The sequence below is a fragment of the Heptranchias perlo genome, chromosome 10, assembly GCF_035084215.1.
Source record: "Heptranchias perlo isolate sHepPer1 chromosome 10, sHepPer1.hap1, whole genome shotgun sequence".
Lineage (NCBI taxonomy): Eukaryota > Metazoa > Chordata > Chondrichthyes > Hexanchiformes > Hexanchidae > Heptranchias > Heptranchias perlo.
The window spans coordinates 7,453,295-7,477,284 of record NC_090334.1 but is presented as its reverse complement, the minus strand read 5'-3'; the positions used below and the strand labels follow the sequence as shown (position 1 = coordinate 7,477,284).

General features: G+C 45.9%; 1 protein-coding gene across 1 annotated transcript in view; it reads left to right on the top strand.

Moving 5' to 3' along the window:
• Positions 1-23,990, top strand: part of zfyve19 (zinc finger, FYVE domain containing 19) — a 48,386-nt gene that overhangs the window by 11,099 nt on the left and 13,297 nt on the right. Inside the window, exons 3-9 of the mRNA XM_067991182.1 lie at positions 217-270; positions 3,670-3,833; positions 10,143-10,288; positions 11,604-11,712; positions 13,699-13,905; positions 19,193-19,266; positions 21,570-21,662. Coding sequence (XP_067847283.1) covers positions 217-270; positions 3,670-3,833; positions 10,143-10,288; positions 11,604-11,712; positions 13,699-13,905; positions 19,193-19,266; positions 21,570-21,662 — 847 coding nt within the window. The remainder of the gene's footprint in view (positions 1-216; positions 271-3,669; positions 3,834-10,142; positions 10,289-11,603; positions 11,713-13,698; positions 13,906-19,192; positions 19,267-21,569; positions 21,663-23,990) is intronic.

Genomic DNA, 23,990 nt, shown 5'->3' with positions numbered 1-23,990 from the left:
TGTGCCTCGAGTGCTCCGTATGGTTCTGATCATGGCTTTGTATGGTGAAGGCGAGACACTTCTCTAATTACAGAGAAGATTAAGCATCACTCTGGGAGAAAGGTTCCTGCCTATCTTTCCAGCTGAAGAATAGCATGTGGCATGGGAAGACGTGACAGAGGGACAGGGATAGCGAACAATAATTTTAAAAATTATTAATTGTTCATTCTTTCACAGTACTGGGAAACAGGACACTGCTGCAAAGTGGTCTCCACCAGAGAACTACAAAAAGTGAGTAGTTAATTAAAATGTCACTTCTAGATCGGTGGATTGTACTTTCTAACATGTGGTCGGAGGGCCTACTTCCTCCCCTGCAATAAAGAACTGAGCTGAGCGACCACGATAGATAGATAGAAAGAAAGACAGAATGAACGAATATCTGAAGGGTATCAGTGGATGATTTGCTGACAAAGGAACATAGGAACGGGAGTAGACCATTCAGCCCCTGTTCACCATTAAATTAGATCATGGCTGATCTGTACCTTAACCCCATTTACCCACCATTGACCAATATCCTTGTTAAAGGTTGTTCAGGGGAGGTGGATGAGGTGCAGAACCCAGCAATGTGTGAATGCTAAAATTTTGAGTGTTTTATACAGCCTTCAACACAAGATATATCCCATCACTTCCCTCTGAGTCCTTGCTTTATACCACATTTATGTTTTATTTCTGTAAGATTGATTTTCTTTTATTGTAAACCTTGAATTTATTTTTATTGGAAATCTCGTTTCTTTTAGTTCTTCAGATAGCTTGTTCATTTCTCTCAAAAGTCCAACCAATAACTATCATCAATTACCTTAGCTTCACCCTTAGTCCTTCGTTAGCTTTTAACATTCTTGGCCTCACTGTCTCCTTTGAACTCAAAAGGAACTCCCACATCTCCATTCCTAAAGCTGCCTCCAACAAGTTCTGTTTTCTTTGTGTCAAATATTTTTCTGCACAACCACTCTTAAATCCCAAGTCTGTCCAAGTCTTGAATATGTTCCTATATCTGGGGAGGTTCTACTCACACTCCTTTCATCTCCTAGACAGGATACAAGAAAAAAGCTTGTATCTGAGGATATTGCTCTCCCTTTCCCCAATTGAGTCTCCCTCTGTCCTTTTCAGTCGAGACTGCAGACTGAACAACCTCTTAGGCTTCTGTCAATTCAGCCTTGAGCTGGATCCCATTGGGATTGTGGGATTGGAATGGTGTAGCCATTCAAGTCTGAAACTGACGACTGGAGGGTGCATGTGAATGGCTCAATTTAACACAGATAATTTCTCCCTCGCTTGCTGTGGGAGAGAACCTGGCCTCCCTCGCTGATTATGGATGAAAATCTCAGGAAAGGGTGGACAACTGGTTCAACCATTTTGTTTTTTTTTCTCACCCTTCCTTCAAATCCAGCCACATAGAATCATATAGCACAGAAGGAGGCCATTCAGCCATCGTGCCTGTGCTGGCTCTCTGAACGAACTACCAATTAGTCCCACTCTCCCACACTTTCCCCAGATTTTTCCTTTTTAGGTATTTAACCGATACCCTTTTGAAAGTTACGTCTGAATCTGCTTCCACCACCCTTTCAGACAATGAATTCCAGATAATCATAACTCGCTGCATAAAAAGAATTCACCTCATTTCCTCTCTGGCTTTTTGCCAATTATTTTAAATCTGTGTCCTCTAGTTATCGACCCTCCTCCCAGTGGAAGTAATTTCTCTCTATCTACTCTCATCAAAACCCCTCATATTTTTGAACACCTCTATCAAATCTCCCCTAAACCTTCTCTGCTCATCACATCCATTCTGTCCTCAAACAGAAGATCTCCTATAAGATGGGTTTAGTGGTTAGCATGTGATCCTCTGACAGCAGAGTGCTTTAATCTTGCCACAAGCCAACGTATCCGTTGATACTATAACAAACCACTTTTTAAAAGATGCCATAAGGTCCAACGCTTGGTTTCGGAGACCCAAAGGAAGAAAATTCTTTCTCCCTTCTCTCCTGAAAATGGTGACCCATGCTGAAGTACGGTTCCACTGGTGCTGGCAATCCTGTCCATTCTTTGTACATGAGCATAGACAGTGAGCATGGCAGGCAGTTTGACCATGGGTGGCATCACAACTGAGCTCAATCTTGTCCTCATCACACATTCTCACAAGTAGACTTTCCAGCAGGGTCACTGGCTAGCAATCAGGAGTAGAAACCGAGCATGTTTCCCATCCCACTGAGCTCAGGAATACTGAGACCAATTGTAGTATCTTCACGACTCAAAATCAAACTTCCTGGAACCTTCCCGGTTTGTACTGTATCTCATCATGTGATGCATTTACCCAATGTGAGGTGTTGGATATTGCTAATTTATTTTTAAAAAGCATTTCTGTTTGCAAAGCTTGGTACATCTTTCAATATTATAAACATAATGGGCTCAATTTCGAAACGGAGCCGAGAAGAGGGCGGAGGGGTCAATTCGAGGTCGGGAAACCCATTAATACGGGTTTCCTGGACCCCCTTACAATTTTGATGTAAGGGCGTCTTTTTTTTTTGTCGGTTTCCCATCCGACTGACCGGCTGATTGACAGGCTGGCCTCAGTTGGACGGGAGACCAGCCAGGGAAAGGACGTCTGCAGGTAAGTCTGCAAGTAAGTCTTTGTTTGCATGGGGGTGCGGTGAGGGGGGGGGAGACGAGTGGCACAGGTGGGCACGAGGGTCTCGAGTCATGGGGGATGGGATCGGGGGGCAGGATCGGGGGTCATCGCATGGGTCATTGAGGGGGAGGGTCAGAGGATTGGGGGTCCGCGATTGAGGTGGAGGGGTGGTCAGGGGTCGGTGATCGGAGGGGGTCGGGGGTCTATAATGTTGGGGGGGGGGGTCTGCGATCAGATCAATCGGGGGGGTGGGGGGGGGGGGGGAGTCAGTGCAGGTAGGCTTGTTGGGCCTGGGGGTAGCACTCCTGCCCCTCCGGGCACCTACCTGTTAATCTTGGGTCTTGTCTCCTCCTTTCACGAGGCGTAAAACAGAAGGCCCAGGAATCCCGGCCCCCAGGGTTGAAATCGGGAATTAGTTAAAAACGGAGGCCTGAAGCTTCCTCGAAAGGTTTTAATGCCCGACCCACTTCCTGGGAGCGGGTTGGTCGCCCACCCCTCGCCCTACCCCCGTGAAAACTGGAAATGGGCGAGATGGGGGCGGGTCTGAAATGGTGGCAATTTTCTATGCCCCCCGGCCCATAACCCACCTGTTTTTTACTTTTAAATCGAACCCAATATCCCTTTCACCACATTTCTTGGCCACTAAACTGTACGGCTTGCACATGGAACAGTCCTCATATTTACTGAACATTGTTTTATTGTGGTTAATGAGATATTAGAAATTCTCCTGCTTTGCAGGGAATACTACTTAATTATGATCCAAGAGTCACAGGACCAATGTAACAGCATTGACGCTGAAAGAATCCTGAATCAAGTAACTCTTGGTAACCTGAGTTTTACACAAATGGACTGTGTGTTCTTGAGCAAATGAACACTCTAATAGGTCATTTCTCTTACGATAAAGGACCTATAACTGGTGATGTTGTAAATTTGAAGAAGCTCAGAAGATGAGCCTTTAAAGAGCAAATGTTTTGTTTATTCTTGCTTTTCTCTGGTCTCTGATCTAGGCGAGTGGCTGCTCTAGAGGCCAAACAGCAAGGACAAACAGTCGTCCACAAAGCAGGTTGTCAGGCACCAGGCACTGGCATAGGCTCAAAGCACTGGGGTCTGTCCAAGGAGGATCGAGCCATTGCTGAACGACTGGAGAAGTTAAAGGGAGAAACCAAACCAAGTGAGTCCCATTATTATTAACCAGAATTATTTCAACGTATATAATGGAGGTCAAGGGAAATTCCAAAAGTCTTGATCAGCACACAATATTTTGTAGAGCCTCTGATTGAGCTTGGTGCACTCCCCTCTGGGTCAAAAGGTTGCAATTTCCAACCCCACAGTAGGATTTGAGTGCATAATCTAGGCTGATGCTCGAGTGCAGTACTGAAGGACTGTCCTTCAGATAAGATGCTAAACCTGACTTGTTCTGTTGCTTCAGTTGGATGCTAAATATCTTGTGCACTATTCAAAGAGGATAAGGAGTTCTACTGGTTTCTTGGCCAACATCCCTCCCTCCATCAATACTAGATTAATTGTATGGATAGGGTTCAGACATACCTCAAACATTGAGGAAGTCTCTGTATCTATAATATTTATTTGAGGTGTGACTGGTCACTTCAAGTTTGTATGGTAAGGGAGTGTTTCTCAGTGGTTTGCGTAACTCTGCTAACTTGTTTTCTCCATGTTGGTGAGGATACACATTGCTGTCTGGTATGCAAATGTCATTTCAAACGCAGATGAATTTATCAGGATTATTTGACAAGTTCACATCGGTAACCAAATCACTTAATATTGTTTACATGGCAGCCGGAGATAAAGCAAAATCATTTGTGACTGACACATCAGGGGGTCTTGGTACCAAGGCTACCAGAGCTTGACTTCGATGAAAGGTTCGAGATGGGTTTCTGAGGAGACCCCTAATTCTTTGAAACCTCCATGACCGACAGCTCTGTAGCTAGGAGCTACTGATTCTAAGGATGGATATGACTGCCTTCTCCTAGTACTTTAGTTCTAGTACCAATGCACTGCATCCCATGTGGAGGTGACTTGCAGAGAATGCATGGTGGTTAAGTGAAACCTTACACGTAAGTTTAATGTTGCAGATCGTAATTTGCTCGAGACTGTCTGTACAAAGTCACATTGTGGTACGTGAGGACCTATCTTTCACTCTGGGCATGAGGGAAACTCTAGAAACCCTACTTGCTATTTGTGGAATTTTTCTGGGTATAGAATAGCTACCATTTTTGCCTATATAACAACAGGGTCTGTACTTCAAAGTAATTCATTGCATATTGAGCGAGGAGATATGGTGTTATATAATGCAAGACTTTTTTTTCTCTTTGTTTCAGAGTGTGTAATGCCGTTTTGATGATGTTGGTTAGGGCAGTAGGAGAGAGATACTCTAGCAGAAACCCATGGCCTATGATTTCTGCTTTCCCCAGTCTCCATTGGGCCTGTTGGAGGCTTGCATTTGCACTGCCTCCAGTGGCAGCTCTCGGGTGCTGTTGGAAGGAAAGAATATGTGTCTTTTACATTGCACGTCAGTGATGGTGGTGCTACAGCTGATGGGAAACTCTCAAGGTAAAACTCCACCATAAGGAGATAATGAATCAATAGCCTGGGAGAATAGAAACCACCTGAGTCCAAAATACAAATATCTTATAAACCATAAGGTTTTTCTCAGAATATAGTTGGGCTAACACAGTTTTTAAAAAACACAGTTCACAAAGAACTTTCCTCAACAGGTTGTTTGGAGCCAAGTGAATAAATCTAGAATGTCAAATCATTTTGAAACTGGTGGATCTCATAGCTTTGCTCATGGTGATTCAGAGGATACAGTAGGAGTTTGTGAGAGATTTGATAGAAACATGAACAGTTTTGGCAGAGTAAATAAGGAGAAACTGTTTCCAATGGCAGAAGGGTCAGTACCAGAGGACACAGATTTGGCTAAAGAACCAGAGGCGAGATGAGGAGACATTTTTTTATGCAGCGAGTTGTTACGATCTGGAATGCACTGCCTGAAAGGGGTGGTGGAAGCAGATTCAGTAATAACTTTCAAAAGGGTATTGGATAAATACTTGAAGGGGAAAAAAATTGCAGGGCAATGGGGAAAGAGGGGAGTGAGACTAATTGGATAGCTCTTTCAAAGAGCCGAAGGGCCGCCTTCTGTGCTGTATCATTCTATGATTCTATATTGATTAAATTTAATAAATTATCTAATGCTGATCCTTGTTGAGCAGTTTCTCTGCCTGTTTGGGTTGTTTTCTGTTGCAGTCTTTTTAGTGCAATATAATCAACAGAAGAAAATCACCCAAAATCCCCTTACCGTCGCACAAAATTCTGTTTGGATGAGTGCTTTCCGAACAGAATTTTCCGTGTGGGATTTTCGATTTTAGTACGTTTGTCATTTCAAAACAAAACTGAGCGATATTAAATTAGAAGTATAGGCAGAAATAAGATATAACCTGTCCTTTCACCTCAAGGGAGCTGAGCTGTAAATGCACCCAAGATTAATGGAATCTTGCCCCAATCCCCGAGAGCTGGCTGACAGTGTGAAATTAGTTTGGATTAGTTAGTCTCTGCTTAGATTTTCATGGGTGTCTGCTCACAGCAGATAATTGTCCCTAACCTAATTGAGTACTAATCTCATGGAGAAATCTCTAGGGCGGTTAGTGTGGGAAATGGAGATGTCACACTGGTGCAGTAAAAGGTTCAGTTCTAACGTTGGGGTTAAGGCTGGGTATGGAGCAAGCTTTGCTGTACATTGAACTCCCACTTTCTCTTTAAATCAACAAAACCCCAATTAAAAAATGTTGGGATTGGTGCAACATGAGTAAAGCACTGAAAATGCCCTTTCACGAATACCAATGCAGTTTTTGCACACTGTGCTCCTGTTTTGCCTCACTGTCTGGTACTCTGTTTGCTGTTCAGCTGAACACCCGATGCAATGATTAAACGTGTTGTTGTGACAATCACTAAACGCAACTATTGACTTGATCCTGTAACCTCCTCATGGGTAAGGTAATCGAATTATTAAGCAGCTGGAGTGTGCAGTTGGGTTGTGGAAAGCAGCAATGAAACCCGCGTTGTAGTGCTAACAAAAATGGCTGAAATAAACAAAATACACATCCCAAACCAGAAATCCAAGCATAGAATTACAGAGAAATTACAACACAGAAACAGGCCGTTTTGCACAACCAGTCCGTGCCAGTGTTTATCCTCCACACGAGCAGTAGTCCATGTGCCTGCCCTGTTCCTATATCTCTTTAACCCCCTTTGCTTCAACCACCTATCTAACAAACGGATCAGGTCAAAGCTCTGCAATCCTGCCACATCCAGTCGCGAATGGTGATGGACAGTTAAGCGACTAATGGGAGGTGGAGGCCCCACGAACATCCTGATCCTCGATGGTGGTAGAGCCCAGCAGTGAGTGCAAAAGACAAGGCTGAAGCGTTTGCAACCATCTTCAGCCAAAAGTGTCGAGTGGATGATCCTTTTCGACCACCTCCTGAGGTCCCCATCATCACGGATGCCAGTCTTCAGCTAATTTGATTCACTCCATGTGATATCAAGAAACAGCTGCGTGCATTGGATACAGCGAAAGCTGCTGATGCCAACAACATCCCGACTCTAGTGCTGAAGACCTGTGCTCCAGAACTAACCAAGCTGCTCCAGTACAGCTACAACACTGGCATCTACCCGACAATGTGGAAAATTACCCAGGTATGTCCTGTCCATAAAAAGCAACCCGGCCAATTACCACCCCATTAGCCTACTCTCGATCATCAGCAAAGAGATGGAAGGTGTGGTCGACAGTGCTATCAAGCAGCACTTACTCACTAATAAGCTGCTCATTTTGGTTCCGCCAGGACCACTTGGCTCCACACCTCATTACAGCCTTGGTCCAAACGTGCACAAAAGAACTGAATTCCGGAGGTGAGGTGAGAGTGACTGCCCTTGACATCAAGGCAGCATTCGACCGAGTGTGGCACCAAGGAGCCCTAGTAAAATTGAAGTCAGTGGGGATCGGAGGAAAACTCTCCAATGGCTGGAGTCATACCTAGCACAAAGGAAGATGGTTCTGGTTGTTGGAGGCCAATCGTCTCATCCCCAGGACATCGCTGCAAGAGTTCAACAGGGCAGCGTCCTAGGCCCAACTATCTTTAGTTACTTCATCTGGTCAGAAGTGGGGCTATTCGCTGATTAAATGCACAGTGTTCAGCTCCGTTCATAATTCCTCAGATAATGAAGCAGTCCGTGTCCGTATTCAGCAAGACCTGGACAACATCCAGGCTTGGGCTGATGTGTGGCGTGAATAGTGCCAGGCAATGACCATCTCCCAACAAGAGAGAATCTAACCATCTCCCCATGACATTCAACAGCATTACCATCACTGAATCCCCCACTATCAACATCCTGGGGGTCACCATTGACCAGAAACTCAACTGAACCGGCCACATAAATGCCTTGATTCCCCAAAGCCTCCCCACCATCTACAAGGCACAAGTCAAAAGTGTGATGGAATACGCTCCACTTGCCTGGATGGATGCAGCTGCAACAAAACTCAAGAAGCTCCACACCATCCAGGACAAAGTAGTCAGCTTGATTGGCAGCCCATCCACCACCTTAAACATCCTTTTCCTCCACCGCCAGTGCACTGTGGCTGCAGTGTGTACTATCTACAGGATGCACTTCAGCAACTCGCCAAGGCTCCTTCAACAACACCTCCCAAACCCACGACCACTACCATCTTAAAGAACAAGGGCAGCAGTTGGATGGGAACACAGTCATCTCCAAGTTCTGGTCCAAGTCGCACACCATCCTGAAATGGAGATATATCATCGTTCCTTTATTGTTGCTGGGTCAAAATCCTGGAACTCCCTACCTAACAGCACTGTGGAAGCACCTTCACCTTCACCACACGGACTGCAGTGGTTCAAGAAGGCGGCTCACCACCATCTTCTCAAGGGCAACTAGGAATGGACAATAAATGCTGGCCTCGCCAACGACGCCCACATCCCCAGAATGAATTTTTAAAAAAAACATTATTAAATGGTGACATGGTCAGTGCTTCTTTCACTAATTCTGGTAACGCATTCCACAGCCTCACATCTCCCTGTGTAAAAAGGTTTTTCCTGCTTATTGGGTTTATATAGGATATTGTCATATTGCCTTTAAGTGGAGTATTTATAGGAAATCGTCATGCATCCTTTACTTCTAATATAGGCTCGAGGACTAGGAAACACTGAAAATGTCTGGTTAATATTTTTAATTAAGTCAGTGATATAATAAAACACAACTCCTTACATACAATAAGTTCTGGGTTCTAATTAATTTAAGATGTCAGTTTGACATATTATGTAATTAATGTAAGTCCATGCGAACTCAATTAGACACAACATTAATAGAATATGGTTAAACTGTCTGTCAGACCTATTCTAATACAATCAGCAATTAAGTGGTTGACTACAGACTGCTTGGGGGACTTTTGGGCTGGGTTTGGATGCTATCTCCTCTTCTCCTGAAGCTTTGTTCGACTCTATAGTCATTAATTGCCCATATATGGTCACATTTGTGACTTTTACAATTCACTTAGGTCATCGAGATTTTAGCTTGTGACCTGTAGGTCATTGAGTTTAACTTTGTGGGACATCTTGACCCTTAGGTTATCAAACAGATTGCTGAACATGCACACCATAGGGGCCTTATCCTTATAAGAACATAAGAAATAGGAGCAGGCCATCCAGCTCCTCGAGCCTGATCTGCCACTGAACAAGATCATGGCTGATCTTATTGATAGAAGATCAATATTCTTATCAATATCCTGCTCCATTAAGTTATCATCCTTTTCCATTGTTACCTCAACAACCTTTGCTTCCTATCTTTGCTATTCCTGAACTATGACTTTACTCAGGAATGTCATTGTGATAAAAAGATAGTATTTGTGAGTACACTGTTCACACTAATTCTGATCTACTCATGTTGAACCATAATTCCTACAGTAGCTGTTCTGTCTTTGTTCCGTTTTAAAAACAATGTAAATGCATACCTATATTTTTACACTGTTCTCTGTCCTAAATCGGTTAAAATTAATTTTGTATCTATGGCCCCTCATTCTGGACACCTCAACCACTGGAAACAGTATGTGTCTCACTGTTGTAATGCAGGCAAATCACCCCAACATCTCCGTTCAGGAAACAGCCCCAGTGCCATCCTTGAGCTGGAACACTTCGATGCTGACACTGCCTGGAAAAGTATTTTCTTTTCCTGACCCCGATGAGTGCAAAATTGAAGAATACCAATCTGGAGAAACAAAACTGAATATCCTCATGACGTGAAAACTTCTAGTTGGTCCAAGGTTTATCTTCGGGACTGGTCCCCAGCCGGAAGTCAAAAAAAATTGCAGCCCTTAGCTAGGGGATAGGTTAGGTCAACCCCGGGTTAGGCATTTCCTGAATGTTGTACCGTAATATTTTGTTTTGTGTTGCAGAATCTATATCTTCTCAGCGGGAGATTGAGTTGCGACTAGCTGCACTGAAGAAGGGCCCTCAGCAGCCCATACCCTCTACCGTGGAAATGGAGGACAGGTTAGCCCTGTTAAAAGGCCGGACACCACCTTCGCAGGCCCCCAAACCTGTAAGGACGCAGTATTTCCTTCTACCATTCTGATAGTAAAGAATACTAATTGTTTTGAATCTGCCATAAATACTTAACAGAGCCTAAATTTTGCCTGGAAACAAATGAAAAACGGTTAAGAAATGAGTTACCTTACCTTAACATTGTGTCCTTTCCACGATCATCTACTGCTGCCTGTGATCTGGATCTGATGTCCTGAACACCAGAGCAGCAGGAAGTGCCATGCAGGATGGACACAACTCCATGTGGTTCTTGGCGGCCCTCCAGTGCCTCACTAAATGGCCTAGTTTGAGTCTAATAGTTGGCAAGTTATTGACTGGGGCCGAGCCTGATCCTGACCTTTACTGCTGCCCTGGCTGAGATCAGCTTAGCTCAGCACAGACTCGAAATTAACCCTACAACTTTCTGGTGTTACCTGTGCTGAGTAGACAGTGTCCTTAGGCACTGGGTCATTAGAGGAGCTTTGACTGTGTTAATTTTTACAACACTGAAGCAAAAACATTAATACAGAAAAGTGAATTTCCCCTAATAGGACCTTTCCTCAGCCCATTAGAGAACAGCAGGCTCCTGTGTTACTTGGTTACCCAAAGCCCCTGCATTCTATTTGCTTATATGTATGTCTTCAATCCTGAGGAACATCATCAAGGGGAAATCCAACAAATGCCTCATTAATTTAGATGAAAGTTGTAGGTGACAAGTTTGTCCTTTGAAAATACCAGGTGTGGTTGAGCCCAAAGTCAGGCACCTGTATATATCGGGGCTTCTCATTTGTGGTGAGCCCTCCTAAACCTGGCTTCTTCTATGTATGGCCTTGCTTCCTGTGACAAAGCTTTGAGAGACATCCTTTGTTACACTACTTAGTATGAAGTTCTGCTGTTTATTTCTGTTGTCAGACGTATGTTTTTTTTTGCATCGAAGCATTACACTCGTGGGTCAGGAATAGCTAGCATTAGAGGCAGAGGGAAGCTCCCTCTGATGTGCAACCTAAACAATCCCCTCCTGCTTCATTGTGATATTTCCCCATTTCCCACTCCAGCAATCCTATAGCCTCTCTTTGATTGTCAAATGAATATTGAATTAGGTGCAGTTTTGAGCTGTGGACTCATGTCAAGACCTGGATTGAGAGTGCCTGTTATTTTCACATAAAACCCTTGCAACCACAAGTCATAAGAAGGCTTTCATCCCAGCGGACTGGACTGGTTTTGGACCTAGTTCCCAGAAGTGAAGGCCTAGCTCATTGCATCCCAAGTTCAGTTGCTAAGTTATCTGCAAAGTCCTGTTGCAAGTTGAGCTGAACCCTGTTTTTCTGCTGCAGAATTATCAGGCTCCTGATAACAGGACTCAAACGGAACAGGTCAATGACCTCTTCAAACAGATGGCAGAAGAAGTCGCCATAGACCAAAAATACAGCTCTGGCATTGACGGTAAGGTGAATAAAAGATCCTTTATTCCATGTTGGCCTTGACTTTTATTTTGGTTCCTGAAGCACTATCCTTGAATTCCAAAACTAGAGGACATAAATATAAGATAGTCATTAATAAATCCAATAAGGAATTCAGGAGAAACTTATTTACCCAGAGAGTGGTTAGAATGTGGAACTTGCTACCACATGGAGTAGTTGAGGCGAATAGCATAGATGCATTTAAGGGGCAGCTAGATAAGTACATATGGGAGATGGGAATAGAAGGATATGCTGATAGGGTTAGATGAAGTAGGGTGGGAGGAAACTCGTGTGAAGCATAAACCATTTGAGCCGAATAACCTGTTTCTGTGCTGTAAATTCTACGTAATCTATAACCTTGATTTTAAATCCTTTCCCTGTACAATTTTTTAATTATTTTAATAAATTTTTCCTTTTTTTGATCTTCTTAAGATTGTCTGGTTAAGAAGATGACCAAGTCAGGTTATTGGAACTATTGTCCCTATAGAGTGTTTGTGCTCCTTTCCTGTGGACAAGTGCCGTGGGATGTACTTGGCAGCTGCCTTCAGTAACATGTTTGCGTTCAGGAGGTCACTGTGTTGGGAGTGGGTCCTGAGCGCACAATTCCTATCATTCTGTGGTGCAGTGGGTTGGAGCGTAACTGAGAGTGGTCCTTGACTCCAAGTTTGTGGGGGAAAAAAACACTTCACACAAAATCCTGTACTCCTGGTTTCTTGCTAGTACAGTACCAACCTTACCTGTCACTCACAACCACAGGAGTGAAAATTCTTAGCCTAATTACTGAGCCAAAAGCAGAGAAGTGTGAAGCAAGTGCCTTAATTCTGCTTGGCCACAGGCTCCCCAGTTGAGTTTTATGATAAACCTACTGTCCTGTGTAAAATTGAGCCAGACTGACCTGTGATGTATCAGCTGCGTGGGGCAGGGGAGTGGGCACGTCGATTGAGTCCCTGGCAGGGGAGGGATAATCACCTTGATTTTCCAATCCTGATCGCTACCCAGTGGTTGCTCTTGAAAAGGGCATGTGTCTGAGAGCTCATTGAGGACAGCAGCTTTGGTTTTGATGCTTATTGCCTTTGAATAACCTCCAGAAACTCAAAATTTAATCAAAAATGCTAATGGAATGTTGACCTTTATCTCAAGGGGGTTGGAATTCAAAAGGGTGGAAGTGAAGTTTCAGTTGTACAGAGCTTTGGTCAAACACCATCTGGATTACTGTGTTCAGTTCTGGGCATCGTACCTCAAGAAAGATGTATTGGCCTTGGAGGGGTATAGTGCAGATTCACCATAATGATACCGGGGCTTAAAGGGCTAAATTATGAGGGTGGGATGCATAGATCAGGCGTGTATTCCCTTGAGTTTAGAAGGTTCAGAGGTGATCTAATTGAGCTGTTTAAAATGATAAAGGGATTTGATAGGGTAGATACAGAGAAACTATTTCCTCTGGTGGGGCAATCCAGAACAAGGGGGCATAACCTTAAGATTAGAGCTAGGCCATTCAGGAGTGAAATCAGGAAGCACTTTTTCATACAAAGGATAGTGGGAATCTGGAACACTTTTCCCCCAAAAGGCTGTGGATGCAGGATGAATTGAAATTTTCAAGACTGAGTTAGATTTTTGTTAGATAAGGGTATCTAGGGATATGGAGCAAAGGTGGGTAAATAGGGTTGTGATACAGATCAGCCACGATCTAATTGAATGGCGGAACAGGCTCGGGGTCTGAATGGCCTACTCCTGTTCTTGTGTCATGAAGAACGGTCACCTGAATTTTTGTAATGGGGTGGTCTCTCCCAACATGAGCTGCCTCCTTCAGGACAGAGGAAAAAGGTGAAGACATAAAACCCTCTACAGGACCACTATCATTTGCTTAATGTTACTGTCTAATAGCAGCAGTTGTGTAATTGTGATTGTGAAGAAAGAACATCTCTAAGCAACACGTAACAGAGGGCGACATTTTGTGTGTTGGGTACAGATGGTGCAATGAATGACCTGAATAAAGGAATCAATCCACGTAATTTCAACAGTGACACCGAGGATAACATCAAACGCTTTGAGGAAGAGAAGAGTAATCTGCTGGACCAGGCGACAGCTGAGCTGAAACAGGACAATTTACATCAGGAGCAAGTCTTAAAGATATCTAGGAGACTGGCCACACTGAAAGGAGAGGACCCCAATGCTTGTGAGTGCAGCCGGTTTTGGAATGAGCCCAGTATATGTTACTTAATTTTTAAAAATATATTTTCGGGATGTGGGTGGCCCTGGCAAGGCTGCTTTTGTCGACTTGGGAAGGTGATGGTAGGCTTTCTCCTTGAATTGCTACAATCCTTATGGTGAAGATGTTCTCACTTTGGCATTTGTAAGTAGGGCAATCCAAGATTTTGACCTAGCAACAGTGAAGGAACAGGTGCAGGAACAATGCTTTTTGTTTTCCCTGCTTTTCAAATTTTCCATTGTGCCCAAGAGGCTGTAATTCATGTGAGCCTAGACAGTAAGCATTTGACAGGCTATGTGTAGGCAATGTGCACTTTCCAGTGTGTCATCAGATAGCATTCGGGTGTTATATTTCCTGCTTCCCCACCCTCCACTTCTGACTGAGCTCAGCTAACCCAGTCACAACTGGGAATTGGACCTTGGACTTAATGCATAGCTCAAGTCTCCAGGCCACCTGGGGAGCTACAATCAGCATTTATTTTTCCTTTTGTGTTGAATTTTTAAACAAAAGTACATTCATGTTTTACAATGCCATTTTACACTTAAGTGGTTGTTCACATATACAATTTATGATAGCATTATGTGTTTTGATTGCACGGTGCTGATTGGAGGATTACGGCAATGCATCTAGGTAACTTGGCATGACTGCTTGCACTGGGAACAGTGTGGCTCAAGGGGGTGAAATAGCTTGTTTGGTCCTGGTTTTTGGAGACTAGTTAGGTCTGAGGATGAGGGGGGATGGCCCTACCAACTAGGTGTAGGGGCATTGCCTTTCACGGTTAGCCAGTGGATTGCTGTGCTGGGACAGATCGGCAGTTTTTGCTGAGTGAGGCTCCCAGAATGGGCCTGAGATGGCTTGATATTTCTCCAGTTCCAGATGGGAGCTGAACGTCACTCATTCTGATAGGCTAATATTCCATATGTAATTCAGCCATGTCTGTTGTGGGGAGGGCTGCCCTTTGTTATAGGATGGGGAGGGGCAAGGGGATGGGTAAAGGATGTAACTTCTTACAGCTGGTAGTGAGAATGGTTTGAGCCTGCTCGTTACTGGGGCCCTTGCTCTGCAGAAGGCAGGCCCAACAAGGACTCAACTGAGCCCTCTGAATTGCAAGAATGTCATGGACCTAGTGGCTGCTATCCAGAAGGTTGCATGCAGGACTTAACCATACTATATGTAGGAGGATGTCCTTCCAGCCATAGTGCCTCCAGCAGTCACTTGGTACAGAGGGATTGAAATTAGTGTGATGTATGATCTTGGGCTGGCCTTCTGGCTTTTGCTGCAGGTAGTTGTATTTACACATCCGCAGTGTGCACCACAGGCCGAAGCTCCCGTGCATTCTCCCAGACAAGGAAGCTCTCTATCCTCCCCTCCTCTTTTACTTGGCTTTAGAACTGCTGGCGGAAGAGTGAACTCGTATCCACAGAATATAGACACGAGAGACTGTACACAACAGATGCCTGCAGGCTGACAACATCCTACTATATATAGCCAACACAGCCATCTGACTCCCCAGCATCAAAGAGTTTGGGTGACTCTTTGGTTACAAACTGAATTGCTGTAAAACAGAGGGCATGTCTCTTCCTCCAGGGTGTCTATATCAAATACGGGATCTCTGCCCATTGTATGGTCAGAGTCTGGCTTTAGATACTGTGGTGTATGTAATCATGACGAAATTCACCACCCTATACAAAAGGAGCTCTTCCTGCTTCCCTCTCATCTTCAACCAGTATACACCAACATGACTAGATGGAATAGTGCGTCCATATCATAACCGGATAGGGTGAATGCAATAAAGACCCCTCCACTACCTATTCCACGCCCCCTCGCCCCCCCCCCCCCCCCCCCACCTCCACTACCTATTTCAGATGCTGCCAGTCAAGGTACCAGCCTTGCAATTCTGTGACGTGGACAGTCTCACTGCCAATTCCTCTGGGCAGTAAAGAGGATGTAAATACATCTCAAAGGGCTTCAGCTCCCAAAGTAAGAGGAGGGGACTCTGTCTCCCATTCCAAAGTAACAGGCAGGATGGGGCTCTATACCCCAACTTTCAACCATTACTGCTCGGCAGGCCAGACCCAAGTAATGGTGATATAAGAATGCAAAGATGCAAATACTAGAAATCTAAAATAAAAACAGAAACTATAAATACTCAGAAGGCCAGTTAGCCTTTCTATGAAGAGAAAAGATATTCATGACACTTGGGGTGAGTACCCTTCATTAGACTCTTTGGGGTCGATTTTCGCACCTGCGATCGGGTGCGTTCCTGGCGGGGGGGGTCCACGAAAATCGGGGATTCCCAGGGCGGGTCGGGAGCCCGGCTCCAACCTGCCCACTTCCGGGTTTCCCACTGACGCGCTGACATGCGCGCGCAGCCCCCGCATGTGGGACTCCCGCCGGCAATTAAAGCCAGCGGGGTGCCACTTAAGCTATTTATTTTGGTATTTCAGCTAGTTTACAGACCTGATTAACGAGATATTTCAGGAGGGTTGGGATTTTACAAACAACTGGGACTGTTTCCCATACTGGGGGAAACACTCCTAGTTCAAATGGACGTGTTGCAGCCATCAGCCTGTGGCAGCTGCAAAAGTCCATTTGACAGGGGGGGTAGGTGGGGAGACCCTCACTCATTGCAGGAGGCCACTCTGTCACTTTGGACAAAGTTTGGCCTCCACCACCCTCCTCCTAACAATAAAATTCACAAACTTGCACACTTACCCTGGGGTCCAGACACATGTACCTACCTTGCGGACCCCCTCAGATGTACATCTTGCGGATGGGGGCCGCCGTAGCTGCAGTCATGACCTCCTCGGAGGGTGAACAGCATCATCAGCCTCGCCGGCCACGCCGTCCACCTCTGACACGTGGAGCTCCACAACACAGTGTTGTGACACATCCACCTGCACAGCAGGAGGGAGGGCAACCGCAGAGAGAGATGCGTCGCAGAGGGCACTACCCTCGCCACAGGATCCACAGACCGAGGCTCAGCTTCCTGGACCTCTCTGAGCAGCAGTGCACACGGAGGCTCAGAGTCACTCGACATGTAGTTGTGGACAGCTGCAGCCTCCTTCATGCCGAGCTGCTCCCGGCTGGCCCGAGCACCATCTTCTTACCTGTCGCTCTCAAAGTCACCACTGCCCTCAACAACTTCTCCGCATCCTTCCAGGGTGCCACCGGGGACATCGCCGACGTCTCTCAGTCGTCTGCACAAAAGAGTCCTGCAAATACACCTACACCCACCCTGCAGTGACACAATGGGTGGCATCAATTGTGGGTCTTCATTGTGATCCTCAGGAAAGGGCATTATTGCACAAACCAGACAAGATTCGCAAAGACGTGGCAGTAGTGGTGCCAATATAATATGTAATGTGAGTTGCTCAGAAATTAAATATAAGTAAAAACCATGACAAACCCTCAAACACCCTTGTGCATCCCCTTCATGCTCACGACACATTTGCCTTACGCTGCCTACTGCACATATGTGATGCATGCCCTGTGGCTGCAGCACAGGTTGTGGCAGGTTGAGTGAGGCTGACTGTGAAAGAGATGCATGAGAGGGTGAGTATGAGATAGAGCCATGAGATTGTATGAGGATTGGGTTGAGTGGTAGTGGCGGGATGAGTACTGGCGAGGTGAGTAAGTGCAGGTAAGATAAGGATGAGGTTTGAGTGGGTGTGAGGAGTGATGTGACAGAGTAGTGTTGGCAGTGCAGAAGGAGATGTGGGGTGGGGGCGGTGATGTGGCAGACGGAGTGTAGGGGAATGAGTAAGTGTACTCACTTTGGCTGACCTACTTAGGTCATTACAGCGCCTCCTGCACTGTATGCAGGTGGGCAATATGTTGGTGGTACAGGTGACCTCCGCCACCTCGAGACAGGACTTCTTGGTGGCAGAGTCAGGCCGCTTCCTCCCGCCCGCCGGGGGGATGATCTCTGTCCTCCCCCTCCTCCTCACACCATCCAATAAGAGCTGGAGTGAGGCATCATTAAACCTGGGAGCAGCCTTCCCCCTGGGCTGCTCCATGCTGTAAGTTTTCCGATTTCTTGCAGCATCAGTCAGTGGAGGACTGCCCCTTTAAATAGAGCTCCTCCAGCTGACAGACCTTGCTGCGCATGCGCAGTCCGCCCGATGCGCAGCTCAGCAGCGGGGAACCCGGAACAAGAGGTAAGTGGATCCAATCAGCCTGCGATTGCGTTCGGGGCAGACAGATTTCACCGGGCGCGTTACCCACACGCCCAATCGCCCCCCCCGCCGCGAACCCGCCGCCCTGGTAATATCGGGCCCTTTGTTTTTATTCCAAGTTACTGTGGCCTGGCCTGGCCTCCCAGTGAAAGAGATGGTTTTGAATAGAGGTTGGGATTTCCCTACCAATCTCCCTGCACACCTTGCCATTCGTACACCCTCAGAAAAGGCCAACACGAAGCCAGAAATGCCCCATTGTCATTCTAACCCTCTCAACTTCAAGGGAGAGGCTTGTCCTTTCCTGAAGATCTCCCCCAACTGGCCACAATGGGGAACATTCAGAATTACTGACCTCAGGGGGTTTCAGAGGTTGGAACAAGGGATTGCCAGAATAGACCAGCTTCTCCGTGAGGGCCAGATTGTGTCCTTCCACCAGTTAGCCCACCAATGTCGCCTCTTCCAGGATGACCAATATTACTACCTCCAAATGCAGCACCACCTCCAGAACCCTGTCACACTTTGCAAACTCAGGGGTTCAGATGGTTTGTACACAGAATAATGGATACCCATGAGTGAGTTACAGGCTGGAATCTAATCGAGGGGTTCAGATGGTTTATATATAGAATACTGGATACCTGGGAGTGAATTACAGGCTGGAATCTAATTGCATAGTTCAGATGGATTTTATTAGATAGATAGATAGATTTAATTAAGTGATCAGATGCCATGGTACCGTCGACATTCTCTGAATTGCGACATTTTGTCAGCAATGAGCTGGATGTCCTGCAAATAATCAGTCATAGAGTTTGCCCTACGGGATTAATTAGTGCACTGCCAGTGTGCACGTTCACAAATACATGAGGTTAATGGTCTTGTATCTTTTTGAAAACCTTTAATTTTTAAGCCCTGTAATTTAGTGATTTGTACCCTTTTTGTACCATGTTGAACAATTTGTCCATCTTTAGTCATCAAAGGTAATCATCAAAAGTGTTCGGAAATTTAAAAAAATGCTGAGAAAGCGAACAGAACAGATGGGTTGAAAAGTAATGTTCGCTTTCTGCTTTCTGCGCTCACAGGTACTGTAGATGACTGGAAAAGTGCTGGGCCGGACAGCGATGAAGAAAATGAAGAACAGCGAATTCTGAAACAGGTCTGATTTGAAGTATTTTAAGAGGTGATTTTTATCTAGTCTGTGTTTGGCACAGCAAAGGTGCAAACCCTGCGAGGAATGCAGGTTCATGAGAAGGGAACACCATGGAATGAAACCTTTCTGCCCTCTGGAACTTTTTACCCTTTTTTCTAAAGAATGTTTTCCTCCCCCACATTACTGACGCCCCACTTTTTTTATTCGTTCATGGGATGTGGGCGTCGCTGGCGAGGCCAGCATTTATTGCCCATCCCTAATTGCCCTTGAGAGGTGGTGGTGAGCCGCCTTCTTGAACCACTGCAGTCCGTGTGGTGAAGGTTCTCCCACAGTGCTGTTAGGAAGGGAGTTCCAGGATTTTGACTCAGCGACGATGAAGGAACGGCGATATATTTCCAAGTCGGGTTGGTGTGTGACTTGGAGGGGAACGTGCAGGTGGTGTTGTTCCCATGTGCCTGCTGCTCTTGTCCTTCTAGGTGGTAGAGGTCGCGGGTTTTGGAGGTGCTGTCGAAGAAGCCTTGGCAAGTTGCTGCAGTGCATCCTGTGGATAGTACACACTGCAGCCACAGTGCGCCGGTGGTGAAGGGAGTGACTGTTTAGGGTGGTGGAAGGGGTGCCAATCAAGCGGGCTGCTTTGTCCTGGATGGTGTCAAGCTTCTTGAGTGTTGTTGGAGCTGCACTCATCCAGGCAAGTGGAGAGTATTCCATCACATTCCTGACTTGTGCCTTGTAGATGGTGGAAAGGCTTTGTGGAGTCAGGAAGTGAGTCACTCGCCGCAGAATACCCAGCCTCTGACCTGCTCTTGTAGCCACAGTATTTATATGGCTGGTCCAGTTAAGTTTCTGGTCAATGGTGATCCCCAGGATATTGATGGTGGGGGATTTGGCGATGGTAATGCCGTTGACTGTCAAGGGGAGGTGGTTGGACTCTCTCTTGTTGGAGATGTCATTGTCTGGCACGAATGTTACTTGCCACTTATGAGCCCAAGCCTGGATGTTGTCCAGTTCTTGCTGAATGCGGACACAGACTGCTTCATATCTGAGGGGTTGCGAATGGAACTGAACACTGTGCAATCATCAGCGAACATCCCCATTTCTGACCTTATGATGGAGGGAAGGTCATTAATGAAGCAGCTGAAGATGGTTGGGCCTAGGACACTGCCCTGAGGAACTCCTGCAGTGATGTCCTGGGGCTGAGATGATTGGCCTCCAACAACCACTGCCATCTTCCTTTGTGCTAGGTACGACTCCAGACACTGGAGAGATTTCCCTCTGATTCCCATTGACTTTAATTTTACGAGGGCTCCTTGGTGCCACACTCGGTCAAATGCTGCGTTGATGTCAAGGGCAGTCACTCTCACCTCACCTCTGGAATTCAGCTCTTTTGTCCATGTTTGGACCAAGGCTGTATTGAGGTCTGGAGCCGAGTGGTCGTGGCAGAACCCAAACTGAGCATCGGTGAGCAGGTTATTGGTGAGTAAGTGCCGCTTGATAGCACTGTCGACGACACCTTCCATCACTTTGCTGATGATTGAGAGTAGACCGATGGGGCGGTAATTGGCCGGATTGGATTTGTCCTGCTTTTTGTGGACAGGACATACCGGGCAATTTATTGCACTGCTTGTGGGCCTGGAAGAGCATGAGTGCTTCATTCAGGCCCAACAAGCTCACTTGGCCGACAGGACTCCCATGATCGACTGCCCCCACCATGGTGGACCCCACCTACCGCTGACTCTTCACCCGACCTCCAGCGACCTTCGATCTGTCCCTCAGCTCCCCCGATCTCTCCCTCAGCCCTCCCCCACCTCCCCCCTCCCCCCGCTCCCGATCTTCTCCCTGGCCTATGATTTCTCCCTCCCTCTCTCTGATCCCCGGCTGCGGCCTGCTGCAGCACACCTTCCTGGCTTCCGGGCCCTAAACCCAGAAGTGCCGTTGATGGACCTCATCGCAGAGATTGCAACCTGCCCACTTACCTGTCTGTTTTCACACCCAAAAATCTCCCCAGCTCCCTTCCCTGCTCTGTTAAAATTTACCCCCGTATCTCTGTAAGTTCCTCCAACCCTATAACGCCCCAATATCTCTGCGCTCCTCCAATTCTGGCCTCTTGAGCATCCCTGATTTTCATCGTTCCACCATTGGCAAGTTGTTGTTGTAGTAGTTGAGTTTCTACTTGAAGCTTTTGAACAGCAGAATCACTGTTAGAACAGATACAGTTGTTTATCAGTTGGTTCCTGTAAGCTGCAGTTAGACTATCAGCTCCTGGTAAAAAGCTGTTCTCCACAACCTGACTGCATTACTTCTGCCTCTAGGTTACTGAAGAAATTTCCCTGGATGAAGCAAGTGGCTACAACATCCCTGTAGAGCAACCTAAGCCAGCTCCGCCCACACCTGCCGGGAGGAAGGTACTGTCTGTAATTGGAGATTGAAGTAAACATACGGTAACCTCTGTAACAGAGAATAAGTTTGTGGGTGCTGCCAATTTTCACCATGTTCATCTTGCACTAGCACCAATTCATTGCTCCAACTACATTTTAAACCCCAGCTGCCTTTTCAGATTAGTTTAAATCTAGCAACACTGACGGGAAGAAAATCTCTGACAGAGAAATTGTCCTGAGCAAGATGAGATTAAGAGTAGTTTCAAGGCAGTTTCTAGTCGGAATGTGTTCACTGCACAAAACTGCCCAGACCTTGTCATCAATTGGCAATATCATTTCAGTCACAGAGGTAGCTTAGCACACGGGAGTTCTTGGCAACAAACCCGTTCCCTTTTTCATTGATCAAACTTACCAACCTGGCTTCTCAACATATCTTTCAATCCATCTTTCTCCAGTAGTGCATCTAATTGTTCCTTAACCCACTTGTACTGTCCAATTTAATTACCTTTCCTGGTAACTAACTCTGAACATTGTGGTGAAAAAAATTTGATCCGCCATTCCTTCTTACTCCTAAGCCTTGGCTCAGTGGTAGCACTTTCACCTCTGAGTCAGAAGGTTGCAGGTTGAAGCCCCACTCGAGAGATTTGAGTACATAATCTAGGCTGACACTTCATTACAGTGCTGAATGAGTGCTGCACTGTGGGAGGTACTGTCTTTCAGATGAGATGTCAAACTGAGGCCCTGTCTGCTGTCTCAGGTGAATGTAAAAGGTCCCATCGGTACTGTTCAGAGTTCTCCTGGTGGTGTTGGTTGAGGAATAAACATTGGCCACATCACTAAAACATCCTAGAATCATGAAAGGCACTATATAAATGCAAATCCTTTAACATTTTTATTTTTAATCTATGGTAGTTGAAGCTAATATAAAAATGATCATTATCACATTGTTGCAGTCGTGTGTGCTGTTCTGAGTTTGGAGTTAAGGCACATTCCTGAGGCTCTGTAGAGAGAGGTTTACTAACTCATATGACATCAGACCTGAAATCTTTGCCAGCACTATGCACCAAAAATGGAAACAATTTTCAATTCCCTACATTGAGTGTGTAAATTCACTTGCTTTCCACCCCACAAATTTATCAGAGAACTGTTTATCCTTGTGCTGAGCTCTCCGCAGTGGAATTGGAGTACCCACAAACCTATCGCTATGTCTTCTCTTGCCATCTCACGTAGTTTCCCTAATACTCGTGTGTAAACTGATTCAGTCTTCTACTGTGTCGTCCCCTTCCTCAGTATTGCTATCTTTCTGTCAAAGGCCACATTCCCAACAAATCTCTTGCTTAAGGGCTGTTCTCAGGCGTGAAGCTGTATCGTAGCACAGAGAGATGGAACTTAGATTGGTACCTGCAAAATCCACAGAGGGAGAGAACACTGGTTTACACCTATAATACCCACACAGAGATAGGACTCAGTTCTGCACCTGTTATACCCACAGAAATATAGGATACGGGTCTACACCTTTGATACCCACAGAGAGATAGGACATGGGTCTACCCCTATTATACCCAAAGAGAGATAGGACAGGGGTCTATACATGCAATATCTACAGAGAGATAGGACACGGCTCTACACCTCCGATACCCACAGAGAGATAGGACAGGTGTCTGCACCTGTTATACCCACAGAGAGATAGAACAGGTGTCTGCACCTGTTATACCCACAGAGAGATAGGACAGGTGTCTGCACCTGTTATACCCACAGAGAGATAGGACAGGTGTCTGCACCTGTTATACCCACAGAGAGATAGGACAGGTGTCTGCACCTGTTATACCCACAGAGAGATAGGACAGGTGTCTGCACCTGTTATACCCACAGAGAGCTAGGACAGGTGTCTGCACCTGTTATACCCACAGAGAGATAGGACAGGTGTCTGCACCTGTTATACCCACAGAGAGATAGGACAGGTGTCTGCACCTGTTATACCCACAGAGAGATAGGACAGGTGTCTGCACCTGTTATACCCACAGAGAGCTAGGACAGGGGTCTGCACCTGTTATACCCACAGAGAGCTAGGACAGGGGTCTGCATCTGTGATACCCACAGGAAGATGGGACACGGGTCTACACCTGTAATACCTACAGGGAGATGGGACATGGGCAAGCAGTATTATGATTAGAATTGCTGTATCAAACCTCAGATGAGGGCAGAGTACTGACTGTTTCAAAGCTCACTATCCTAAATTATTGTTAGATTCTTTTGCCTCAATCTGTTCTTTAAAAAAAACACTGCCTTCAGCTTTTTCAGGAGCCAAGTAGGAGGCCTGTAAATAAAGTTTCCATTTTTTTGGTTTTTAAAAAA